This window comes from Sinohyriopsis cumingii, chromosome 6, assembly GCF_028554795.1.
Source record: "Sinohyriopsis cumingii isolate HCF-2022 chromosome 6, ASM2855479v2, whole genome shotgun sequence".
Taxonomy (NCBI): domain Eukaryota; kingdom Metazoa; phylum Mollusca; class Bivalvia; order Unionida; family Unionidae; genus Sinohyriopsis; species Sinohyriopsis cumingii.
Genome location: NC_142966.1, coordinates 41,678,314 through 41,691,792, shown reverse-complemented (window position 1 = coordinate 41,691,792; position 13,479 = coordinate 41,678,314). Strand labels below are relative to the sequence as shown.

The 13,479-nt window shown below is 34.5% G+C and overlaps 1 protein-coding gene across 10 annotated transcripts in view; it reads right to left on the bottom strand.

Moving 5' to 3' along the window:
- The window catches only part of LOC149796782 (rho GTPase-activating protein 26-like), a 168,347-nt gene that overhangs the window by 111,668 nt on the left and 43,200 nt on the right, over positions 1-13,479 (bottom strand). For all 10 annotated transcript variants that reach the window (XM_089961428.1, XM_089961431.1, XM_089961429.1 and 7 more), the window contains exon 4: positions 7,241-7,309. In XM_089961428.1, coding sequence (XP_089817554.1) covers positions 7,241-7,309 — 69 coding nt within the window. The remainder of the gene's footprint in view (positions 1-7,240; positions 7,310-13,479) is intronic.

Genomic DNA, 13,479 nt, shown 5'->3' with positions numbered 1-13,479 from the left:
TAGCTAAACATAAATAAGTCACTCAGCCATGAATATAGGTCACAATGACCTAGTGTTGGTATGGTTTACTTGTGCTCCTTAAGCATCCACATACAAATTTTCATGACCGTATGTAAAATTGGGTCCAAGATAATGAGAGTATCACAAATCAATTGCTAATAATTCAAGACACACAAGTGTGAAAAACAGGTAACGCTGACCAAGTTTTGGCATGGTTAATTCATACCCAGATAACTCATGAACCAGCTCATATTACCATGGACCCCATATTTTTTTAAAAGCAAAAAGTTAATTGTAAAACAAGTTAAGGTTGACCTTTTGATACACTATTAATAGAGAATAAAAGAGAAGGATAACAACATGTATACAAACATAAGGATGTCTAATGATTAAGGCACTGAGCACATTGTGAAATTAAAGGATAAAAAAAAGCAATTGTAATAACTCTACAATCATCAGCACAGCTGTCATTTTGACAACTGTTGAGAACTGAATTAACTTTTCATACAATGATGCAAGTTAACTGATACATCTCCAAACAATTCCAATACATCAAAGGTGCTTACATTATAATATGTGGGTGTAGGACAGCCAAATATCTTGCGAAAACTGCATACCATTCATACCAAAGTTCCTGCCATTGACTGATCTGTACACCAGTCTTCAAATTTTGAAGCTATATATTAGAAAATAACTTAGTTCTAAAAAGGCACATAAATTGTCCTTTCTCTTTTGGTCAATTTCTGTTTTCATTATTTATCCAGGTGCAGTGTTTTAGGACTAAATGAGTATAGCTGTGCATCATCTATCTTGTTGCCAAATAATGCATTTCTTGATACTTTAGTCACAATACAATGCATACCACAACATTCATTCTACATCACTGAAACATTCCCAAGGTACATTGATTTTAAAAATATTGGGTTTTTTTCTCCTTTAATTCAGATATGTTGTGTTGGGACCAAAGAAATTACCATATCCTGACTGTTTTTTTAAGGCAAATGATAAATGGTTGTACTCTAAACATCAATGAAGAACAATATGGTCATATCTAACATCACAGTCCTGGTGAATTAAATGGACCGAACATACTGATGAATTTTGTTCCAGTGGTTAAAGAGTGTAATTTTAGCAATTAAGCTTAAGTTTGTTAGTGTTTGCTTATAACAAGTACATGTCTCCTGACCTTAAAAGGGAAGTAACTCCAACTTTGCAGACACAAAAAATTTGGACTATGGCATGTCAACTTAAATACATAAAGTCTCTCATCAATTCTCCATTTTAACTGATTTCTTCAGCCCTAACACCCATAAAATTACTATTAAAATATAATAGATAAAATTTAGTTTGGGACAATAGAGCTAATATAATTCTCATGTATCAATTAAAAGTTGCTTGAACCCTACAAAAATCTGAATTTCACTCAATATCTTGCGGCCTTGCCTATGCTGTGGTCATTTCTAATGGTATGTATCAGATGCATTATTGAAGGAAATGTATACATTTGTCATTCTATAATTTCATGCTTTGAAAACGGTTTAATTTAAAAAAGGAATGTCCCTGGTTTTCTTCACTGGTTATCCTGGCTATTTTAAAAAAGATCATGTATATCTTTGATATTTTTAAAAGAACTTTTAATTCCCTTTATTTTGGTGCATGGGGAATTGAGTATATAGCTTGGCCTCACTTCAGATGTGTACCTATAAAAAAGAAAGAAAAAAAAACCTACAAGCTCTTCTGTGTCATTTCCACTACCTGGATCTCTAAATTGTAAAAAAATGAACCAATAACCTTTTTTAAATACTTTTTATGAACATGTATTTTATAATTAATTTATTGCACTATCAGAAGCTGGCATATCCTACTCTTGCAAAATTCATATTCCCTATTTTAATACCTGCTGAAGTTAGTGTACTTAAGACCACTTCATTCTGAATTTTTGAGAAAATGAGGGCAGCCAGTGTGATCAGATTTGTACTTACATCACATACAATTTCCACAACTACATCATGTAAATAAATTTCAGCTACAAAAAGTAGTATAGAGGTGTGAAAAGATTTTCTCGATTGTGCATGTTGTGCATACAAACAACTTCACCTCACATCTATTGGAAGTACATAATATCTATGAGTGCCTCCATAAAGACCTCACATTTGTTATTATTATATGATCACATTTGTGTTGTATAGAGGAAACATTTTAAGTCACAAGGATCTAAACAATTCAATTCAATAATTCTCATGTATTTCTCTCACAGAATAGCATCCATCAGTGGCAAAGTCCCACACAAGCCCAGGCCCCCCTTCCCCATCTGATGAAAACAGACCTATTTTAAAAATGGACCTTGCATTTTCTCAACATAGCAAATAATGTTATCCTAAAAGACAGGAAAATGAAACTTGTAACTTGTTATTCCTAATAAATTTTACAGTTTGAATAGGAATGGAATCAGGTTCCGAGGTCTCAGGTGAAAGGGTAATGTTTGTTAACTAAAGCTGTACTGATGTCACTTTTTGCCGATTATGCCGAATCCGTGTATAGCCGATTATTAAAATTGCTGATACCGATTATGAGACTGATTATTTAAAAAAACTGCCTGTTCTACAATTAGTGAAAGCACTAGCATTTGATTGACAAGTAAACCATGCCCTAATTTTGTTATAACTAACAATGCCTAAAATGGGTGCGGATTTATGTTAACAGTTCAAATGTAGTCTCAAGCTACCATACATGTGATAACTATTTCCCACATTTTATATCCCACCTCATTTATTATTGTTAACTCATATATGCAAATAAAACTCTTTACTAAATAACATATTTGTTCCTAATTAGTTTTTTTCGGGCACATATGCTCTGTGATATGTTTCTTCATTCCTTATTTTAATTTAATGATAGTAATCAATGCTTATATATAAGGTACAGTAATGCCAGGTCAAGTTGACTCGTGTAAGTTTCACTGGTGGGAATAGAGATCATAATCTGCTTATTGAGAAAAAATCTACAGCATTCAGTGATCATTCCTGGCATTTAGGAAGCAGTTCACTAACAAGCAAAGCATGTAAAGTGCGACAAAAATAAATTTCTGAACTAATGGTGGACAGAGATGTACTTTGTGAAGCAAGCCATAAAGGGGGGGGGGATTTAATTCCTGAATGTGTTAAATCGACGGTTGCGTTATACGTCACTTATCTTACATTGCAAAGTACGATCATAGTGTTTTAGTATTAAAATGTCATTATCTAAATAAATTTTCTTACAAAACTATTATTTGGAAAATAAAATATATAATATAGATTTGCTTAATACCTGAAGTTTCTATTAAAAAAAAGAGACTAGGAAAGTAGCTATTTTACATTTGATAATGCATTTTTTTCAGGTGACACCAGTTAGACCTATGCACTAATGGTGATGTGCAATGCAAAGACCATGGAAGTAGTGTAAAACAGTCATGTAATGATATATTTTGTAATATTTTGGCTGTATTGCTTGTTGTCAATAAAGTAATAACTATCCCATCTTTTTCAATTTTCATTGCCTATTACATTAATAGTCTTGGAAAAATATTCACTTCTTATTTTGGTGACATTTTTTGAAAATTGGCAACAAAATATTGAGATTGGCAATTTTTGGGGGCGACAACCTTTTAAAAGCCAGGACCATCCCTGTAATGTGTACGCTAGAAGTTCAACGGCCACACAAGGCCTCATTGACTGGTTGGCTGCTGTGATTGGGATGAGCGCATGCATGGTATTGATAATTTGTTGTGAGCAGACAATCAACAGTAGTTTACAGCAAGCGTGTTAAAAAGTATTTACTTTTAAGAATATACTGTCTTTCAATTAACCCCCAAATCAAATGTTTATTCCTAAATTTCCACTATTTTATTCTGATTTAAAATTCAAGCCATGTTAAGATGAATGTTATGATTAAATTTATATTTTGGAAATTTGTTTACATCGGCACCGATTTTGTCTGCAGATACTGATTGTTCCAATAATCGGCCCGATTATGAGTTTGGCCGATTAATCGGTACAGCTTTATTGTCAACACATTAACCCCTGGAGGTTTTTGTCGTTTTCATCTGAAATTTGAGTAGGAAACACATTTTGAAATCTATTTCTGAATACACCCTAAAACACCAACTCCCAGGTGATCTTCCAATAATATACTGCCTAGTTGTGTTAGAAACATCGTTTTTCATTGTCTATTTGGCTCGTGCATGAACAGAAGGGTAAAAGTTCTTTCTTCTTTTTGCTTAACGGACTCATTCTTTTCATATCGAGACCACTCTTATTCGAAATGCCCATCTTATCCTACCTTTTGCAAAGGTTCGTCTGTCTGTTTGCAGTTCATACTGGTTTGCCTTAGATCTGAGACCAAAAAGTCTAAAATCTGGACATAAAATCGGATTCTGAGCACTGGCAAATTTTGGGTAGAAAAAAATCGGGTCCAAAAAATGAGGTTTTTCCCCCTGTATTTTGTAGTACAACTAGAAATTCCAGATTTTTTGGTCTCATGGTAGAGCCACATCAGTCTACCTTTCTTTAATACCACCCACTTTAGTGTACCATACATGACCTTGACGCTACAGAGCTCGGCAGTAGGCTACTAACTCCTGCCACTTAAACTCATCACCAGGGGTTACCGGCCGAGTCATACCACGGACTTAAAAAATGGTACTAACAGCTGTCTCAGTTGGCGTTCAGCATTAAGAGGTTAGTGTTAGGACTGGTCAGCCTGGTGTCAGGATAATATGACTGGGTGGGACATCATGCTACATGTCTGTGCCATGATGCCCCAGTGCTAGACATCACTATAAACTGCCACATTGCAGACATCGTAGCGATACGACAGAAAAATTGTTAAAGCTACGTTAAAAATCAAAATCACATCACACATCGCATCACACACCAGGGGTTAATGTGTTAATTCTTCAAGCACTAGCATATCAAAGAAAGCAAATCTGTTTTATCATAATTTTTCTTAATTTTAGTTTATTTGCTATTATTTTCTTTCAATAAATGCAACAATTTTAAATTTATGTTGACTTTACTTTTGTGTTCCTAAACTTTTAATTTACTGTAATGAAGGCCATTTCACACACAGTACTGCCACAAGGCATACTGCGTAAGTGAAAGCAAAATTGGTATAATTAGCTTAATTTCATACATAACATCAATGTTAAGATACCATTTTGTTGAATCAATCATGCACAATGATGTGAAAAATAGAAAAGCACTTGCACTAATTTTCACATTTGATTTAAGGTGTCACTCTACGGTTTCATACAAAAGAATTTCCCTGGTGTTCCTAAATACAGAGATGCTGCCAGGATTGTCTCTTTGAGGGGGGGGGACACTTGACACAAAAATAAAGGGCGGCAAGTAGAAAAATACTGAATTGAGGAGGAAATGTCCATAGTTTAATGTATACCTAACATCTGAATAATTATCCACCTCATCATCTAAACATGAACCACGCTGGGAATCAGCCATTTTGGGTTTCCTAGATAACCTTTATTATAAATTATTATAAATGCATTGTAAAACATCCATGATGCAAGCTTCAAGCTAGGAAAGAATGCATGTTCAAAGGCCCGATGTGGCAATTAAAGTTGTTTTAACAGCCATTCGTATTAAGCCAAAGAACCCAGATGTGTAAACAGTTATGAAAAAGGACATGTTGTGACAAGCACTATGATGCCATACCAGCATGACATATGACAAGCACTTTACAGGTGAATGTGTGAATAAAAACTGTACACTGCACCAAGTATTTGGACAGTATTCATAACAGCAGCTTGTGCTCTAAGTTTATTTCTATAATGCACATATTTAAAAAATTTGCATGAACACAGCACTGCTGGAGTCTTCATACAAAAAAATGAAATTCAGTGTCTGCAACAAAAGGAGACTGTCTATTGATCTTGCACTGAGATATTGATTAAACTCCATCTCAAATGCTGGCGGTTGAGACAATGCTATAGAAAATGTAATAAAAGCTTGAGAGCAAAGTACTCTGATTTAACATCACCTGTTTAGTTTTCATGAAAACGTGCCCAATTTAACTGAGAGGAATAAAATTCAACTCAAGTTTTATGTATTTACATCGAAATATATGTGATTGTTATATATTCATGAAGCAGTAGTAATCTTCTACTTTCATTTTAAGCTGAAATACTTGTAAGTCTAGTCAAGTAATAACATGGTCATGGCATGATTTTGTCAGAATTTACCTAAGTGATTTAAAAAAGTAATGTTAAGCCCAGATATCATAAATCTTTAAGTAAAATTTCCATGTTGATGTATCCATCTTTTCAGCAGCAGCAGCGGTAACAAGATTTTCAAGATGGCGACTATAGTGGTCATGTTGGATATCAAACATGTATCATTTTCATTTAGGAGCAACTAGATCTCATTAGAAATATTTTAGCGAAAACACCACATCCATAAAACCATTAGCTCCCTGAGGAATGGTCTTAACAAGACTTCCAAGCTGGTTCATGGTGGAAATATTGGTTGTCTAATGGGCACCATTTTTGGACCAAGCCAACTTGGAATAAATATGCGTGTAAAGTTTCATGACAATCCTTTCAGTAGTTTTAGGAGAAGCAGTAATTACAACACTATAGTAACAGATGAATGGATGCCAAATGACAGAAAATTGCATAAATTCTTATGTGTTTGACTAGCAGCGCCAAAAAAAAGTAAACCCCATTATTTATCAAGTATGCTAATAAATCAGTGTTCTCCCTAGGGGTAAAAGATTGAGAGTCAAAAACCCCGTCGTTGACAAAACTGCTCACATGAGGTTGTTGTTGTTGTTGTTGTGGGGTTTAACGCCATTTTTCAGCACGATAGGCTATATATGGCGGCCAGTATTAATGGTGGAGGAAGAACCCGGAAAACCCCGGAAAGAACCACCGACCCACGAGAAGCTACTGGCAAGCTTTCTCACATGCCCACATTGGCTGAATCTTAGACTCGAACCGCCGCAGACAGAGGTGAGATGGCAGTGATCCGTAACGAAGAGCGCTTTAGACCACTCGGCCACTCGGGGCCCCGCTCACATGAGGTAACGGGAACACTGATAAATGCAGGATTAGAGTCTGGTATTCATTATTATCATTATTTGGACTAATACACCTCATACCTGTTACCCTTTTTAAATATGGTCATTATTATTACTATTATTATTATTATTATTACTATTATTATTATTATTATCATTATTATACCTTAGCTGCAAGTATATGTGTCTTTCTGAAGTTTTCCAGTGGTTCAATGAACTGTTCAAGTGTCTCCAGCTGCAAAAAACAAAAAGAAAAAATCAAAATACTGAGAATACTAACAGTTTGATGACTGATAATCATTTACATAAGATCAGATGGGAGATGAGATATTGCTATTCATGATCCTTTTATCATTAAAAAAACCTGTTCTAAATAATCTTCATATTTTCTAAACATGGTTATACAGTCCATCTTGTTTACTGTGAATTTTACATCAAGAGTAGTCATAAAATCAGGGGCTGGCAACCTATGGCATGAGTGCCACAAGGTGGCACATCCAGAGTTTTGTGTGGCATGCCAAAAATCTTGATTTCAACAGTGTTACTCTCTTACTGGAAGCATGTGCTCATTCATTTTGTAACAATTCCAGGAAAAAAGTGGTACGCTATGTAAAATTGGTTGCCTAGCCCTGCATGAAATCATTTCAAGAGATGGAGTTTGACCACTCCGACTAATCATGTTCATCATCATCAAAACCTTCCAAGCTTAGCCATTTAATGGCCAGGTCAACAGATGCACTGATGGCAGCATCATCATTAAATTAATCAGGCAAATATGCTGTCTTTTCAGACTACACTAGAAAGTGCACGTGTAAATATGTAAAAATATGTGTCTCTAAACAGATGAATACTTTACTGATCGATAATTTCCATCATGTACTATTTTTCTATTCTCACTGAAAACATAGAAAGCTACTGACTGCTTTTCCAGAATATACAATTGTCCTATTTTTAGTAAACAAAATAAATCAATCGATAATTTCTGTTTCTACCAAAATGATGAATGAAGATCATCGATAGATGTTGATTAGATTGTTGGAATAGAGGCATTAAAAAAAACCCCACATAAAATGTCATATCTACAAACTTTTTTGAAGCTCAGTTTGGTTTCTTTTTCTTTCCATATTTTATTTTCAAGTTAAGTTTATTTGCTTAGCATTTTAAAAATCGTGCAATTCTGAAATAGCCAGGAAACAGTTCAAAACGGTCAATTTGACCCCCAGCTGAAAACTCTGTAAAGGTATTTACTACTATCAGGTGTAATCATTTATTTAAATTTGAGTAGCTTTCCCAGACATAGTAAAATTGGACCTGAATGGCCACAGGATCCATTCTTTGTTACTAAGTTTGCCAAACTAGCCAGTTTGTTCAGTGTTTTACAGTATGGCAACACATGAAAGTTATTTATGCTCAGGTAATTGGAACAAAGTACATTGCTGAGACACTGACTTGGCTGATCCAATGGTAGGATTCGAGCCAGCACCATTATAATGACCCACTACTGCTCCTTCAAAAATAAGATTGTACATTTATCATTATTATTGATCAAGTAAACTTTATTTGGCAAATGGGGAATGATTACTGTAAGTCTCTCCATGCCAAAAGTATATATGGCCTCCATGTTACGTGAGGTACCTCATGTTCTCTTTCTCTTCTCTCACAACAAACTTCAAGGGTCACACTACTAGGCAAAGTGTGCAATTTTCAGGCCCCAAAAATAAAACTTCATCTTTTTTTACCAGGAAAGCAAAAATGACTTTGCCAAGTGAGATTTTTGATGTGTACTGAGTGACAGTAGTTTATAGCTTTCCAGATGCTTCCTTAACCCAGCCAAATGATTAGTGTTGTACCCCCTGGCAAAATGTATTTTTGCCTATGCAAGTGTTGATATCAGTAGAAACAACAAGCTCTTAAACTTTCACAGGCATGTTTCATAGGTGGCTGACTGTTAAAGCAGTGCTCATTAATGGAATGTACAAGTATCATCAACAGGAAATACATGGACACATTTCCAAATATGGCCATGTTACTCAATGTTCATGTGCTCTTCTTGGTCATTACATCATGTGTTCTGGCCATATGACTTCACATGAGCACAGTATGAAATATACACTGTAATTAAATCTAACTAAATGGACTATCTACATTGTAGATTACCAGTACATAAAGTCTTTAAAAAGTCAAACACCAAAATACTATTTTAAAAAATGCCATCAATGGATAATTATATGCCTGCCATTTGTTTAATACTTCTAGCAGGGTATGACCATTCTGGACTGCAAAGACCATAAATTATGAGTGTTGACCATTCTGGACTGCAAAGACCATAAATTATAAGTGTCCCCAAATTTGACTTTTTAAAAGCTTATAAGAAATAGGCTATTTCCTTGCCCAAAGGGCAATCCATTTATGAAATTTTTTCAAAACAATGGCAAAGAACACAATTTATTAAGCAAGAACAAGTTGCCTTCATTTGGGTCATTGTGATCTTTATCTTTAAGCTTGCTAACCAATACCTAGAGCTTTCTTCCTTTTAGACAGACAACATTTCCTGTCATCAAGCTTTTTGTAATACAAAATACTCCTGTGAACTTGTACACAAAAAGGCTGCATCCCATTTTGTGTAATTAGCACATTTTAAACTCAGAGATACTAAAATGTGTATCTTCCAGTAATAATGGTGAAATTGTGAATGCCTTCACATCAACAGATCAGACACCTTGACAGAGGGTTATGTTATTAAGAATACTCCATCCATCAGCTTCAATGACCATGTACATTTTTTTAATTTTAAGTCTTATGTTTCACTTATGAGGAACAATTTTATCAATATAAAGTTTTTTTTATAATTAATCTGTTGCATGAACAGTTTTCTTGAATAGAACCATGTGACTGTAACCATCAATTTCGACCCTTACTGTCACTTACACCTTCAGTTATAGTGACTTGACTCCAGTGCGACAGTCAACCTCAACCCTGACTGTCACTTACACCTTCAGTTGTAGTAACTCAAGTGGGACAGTCAACCTTGACCCTGACTTTCACTTACACCTTCAGTTGTAGTGACTTGACTCAAGTGGAACAGTCAACATTAACTTCCTTCAGGCTGTAGCGAGTTATGTCAAGATGGTTGCCAACTTATATGCCAGAATAAAGGCCTTCCTGGTTTGGGAGTATGAAAAACACATTAAAATGAATACTTGAAGCACAAGCCCAGCTTCAATTATTTGTCCTGTACCAAATGTAAAGAATCATTAATCAGGGATGTGGCACCACCAAACCAAATTCCCCATTTTGAGAATGTATTAATATTCAAGGAGACGGCTTTATGACCACTCAGCATCCCTATGCTAATGAGGCTGAAGTCATGTCTTCCCTAACCTGATAACGAATCAGGCACCTCCCTCCCCCATTCATACCAAGGCAGTGTATAATGTACAATTGGATGTTTGTACCATACATCTGACTTTTCAACTGGATGGCAAAAACAATGTTGCAATTTGATTTCCTGGAAGCCATCGATTCACAATACAGAATGTTCACTATAAATTCATGATGATTCCAAATTTAATGAATTGTCAGCACTGAATGTCCATTTTAACAGAATATTTTATAAAAATGAAACAGATTATAAATATCATGTTGGTATATGTCAGTTCATGGTATCACTACACTAACTGAGCCAATCAGCTTAAATACATCATCTTACCGTTGTCCCTAAAAAACATCATCACTTTTATATATCAACACATTTCTTTTGTTTTGATGAGCAGTGAAGAATGCTACTTTTATTTAAAAGAAATCAGCATCAAAGCCTAAAGAGAAAATAAAATGTTTAACAAGTTCAGCCTCTTTGCATTTACATAGAATGAGAAAGCAAACAGGCACGGTTTGCCTGGTTCTGGAAAGTCATTTGTGCTAAAATTTCCAAACATTTCTTTTAAATAAATTTATTAGCAGAAAATGCAACATTACCTATGCTAGATTTTGCATATATGTTGTGTCCATGTTAGTGCCTTATGCAGTGAGATAGTCTTTGTTCATCTGAGCTTTAAACTAATAAACTGGATTTCATCAAAAATGCAGCAAAATGCAAATATATATATATTAAAAAAGACATAACCAGTGTACAGATAAGTAATTTGCCACTGAAATGAAAAGGTGCTTATTTCCTTGTTTTAACACCCTGAGTAACTCTTGAACGTACTTATAAGATGGAGGCAGGTGTTCTCATCCATTCCTTTTTGATGGAGCAGCCACAATTGGGTCCCTATTTTTACTTTAATATTAAAGAATCATGGTCAAAATTGACAAATAAAAGCTCAAAATATTTCATGTGTTATCACTGTAAATGCCATTTGCATGGAAACATAGCTTCTGTAGAATTGATTTTGAAAGAAAATTCAGAGTTTTCATGGATTTTTTTCTATTAAAAGTTAACTTTTGCAATATGTTACATTGTTTTGGGGGCACTCACCAGTTATTATGTACTTTTGAAAGAGCAATGTATGTAAGGTGAAGTTGTTTGCATTTAAAACATGTACAATAGATAGAATGTTGGCATATCTCTACGCTACATTAATGTAATGTGGATGATATTTCTTTGGGTATTGTACTTTTGGAAACTGTACATGATTTAAACACACTGCTAACTAAAATGACTGTTCCCTTGTGCTAAAAAATCAGCCTGAATTAGTCTAAAGTACACTATCCATAACAGCTAATAAAATAGGGAAAATGAATTTTGCCAGACAAGACAATACCAGCTTCTGGAAGTGCAATGAATGAATTACCAAATATAAAAAATGTAAAAAAAAGTTACTGGCTTTTTTTTTAATACAATTTGCATCCTTAGTTCAGGAAGTTAAAATGACCAAGTGGAGCTAGCACTTTTTTGAAAGGTGCACATCTGGAGTAAGGTCATATTGTATACTCTATAACCCTTATTACACCCATCAATCATACACCAAAATAAATGAAATTAAAGGTCTTTGAATTATACCTAAGATATACAAGGTCTTTTTAAATAGCCAGTATAACCAGTGAGGAAAGTGGGGGAAATTCTTTTTCTTTAAAATTCTAATCCTTTGCAAAGTACGAAACTGTAGAGCGCCACATTATCAAACAGGTAAAAAAGTAGAGGAAAATACATGTAACTAGCATGCCACTAAAGCCAAGGGACATAACTCCATCTGGGTACTGATAGCACTAGTGAGATTTGCACCACTCAATTTTACTCCAATTAAAAAAAATGAATTTATTATGTCTGGAATTTATGTAAATAACACATGTTTGGAATTTTGAATAGTATTATATAACATTCAGTTTTAATGCTTTGTATTCCATCAAATAAATTCAAGAAGTCTGTGAAAAATTCAAGGAGATTTTTCCAAACATGTGAGGTTTTCCAGGGTTCATCCTCCACCATTTATACCAGCCACCATGTATAGCCTATCTTGTACTGAAAAGTGGCAACAACAACAACAAACCTATCCTCAGGCATACAGCTATTATAAGGTAGCGATTACTTAACAGGCTGAAGCATTGTGCCAAATTCTGCTTTGGGCGAGACCATTTAGCTTATCTGCATCGGTAAAGGACACAAAGTCAAACAATCCAATCCAATCCAATTAAAATTAAAATTAAAGAACATCAAAGAAATGTGCTGGAAAACAGATTATTGTACATTGCTGTATTGCATGAGAATGTTAAAACCAACTTTAATAAAGTATGTGATCAACTGCAACATATCTCTGAAGTCAGGTTTTTATTCCATATAGAAGATGAAAAACATGATTATTTGTTCTTAGAATAGTGTTAAAATGTGATTCAGTTTTGAAGAGTGTGATTCTGTAAGCAAAATGCAATCAGAAAAGCCCAGTAAAAATAAATTTAAAACCTCACTGTTGATGGAGTTTTACTTTGTCAAGCATAACAGCATGAGGCAGCATTTAATTCTTTGACATCTTGCAAACATCATATCGATATGAAGTATATGACAATCATTGAAAAAGGAGCACCCCTGTATGCAGCATATTCGGCACACCAAATGGAACATTCTATTTACTATGATTCATTATCTTAATCTTGTTAAAATACTAAGTTTTAATCGACCCATGCTTTTCAGGATGATTTTAGCAATGAAATAGATTGATTGAATGACAATAGTAAGCACACACTCATGTTTACACAGCTGATCTGTGTTGATAAAGAGTTAACACCCATACTTCACAGAAGCAATTATAGCTGTATTATCTGCAAGGCACCATTAGTTAAACTAAAAATATCATGTTCTCCCCCTACCACCAATGAAATGGTCAGTCCTAAATATGACAAATATTAATTTTTCTATAGAGATAGGTATATCTTGTGGTCAAATTGCATCAGAGACATTACTGACACTGC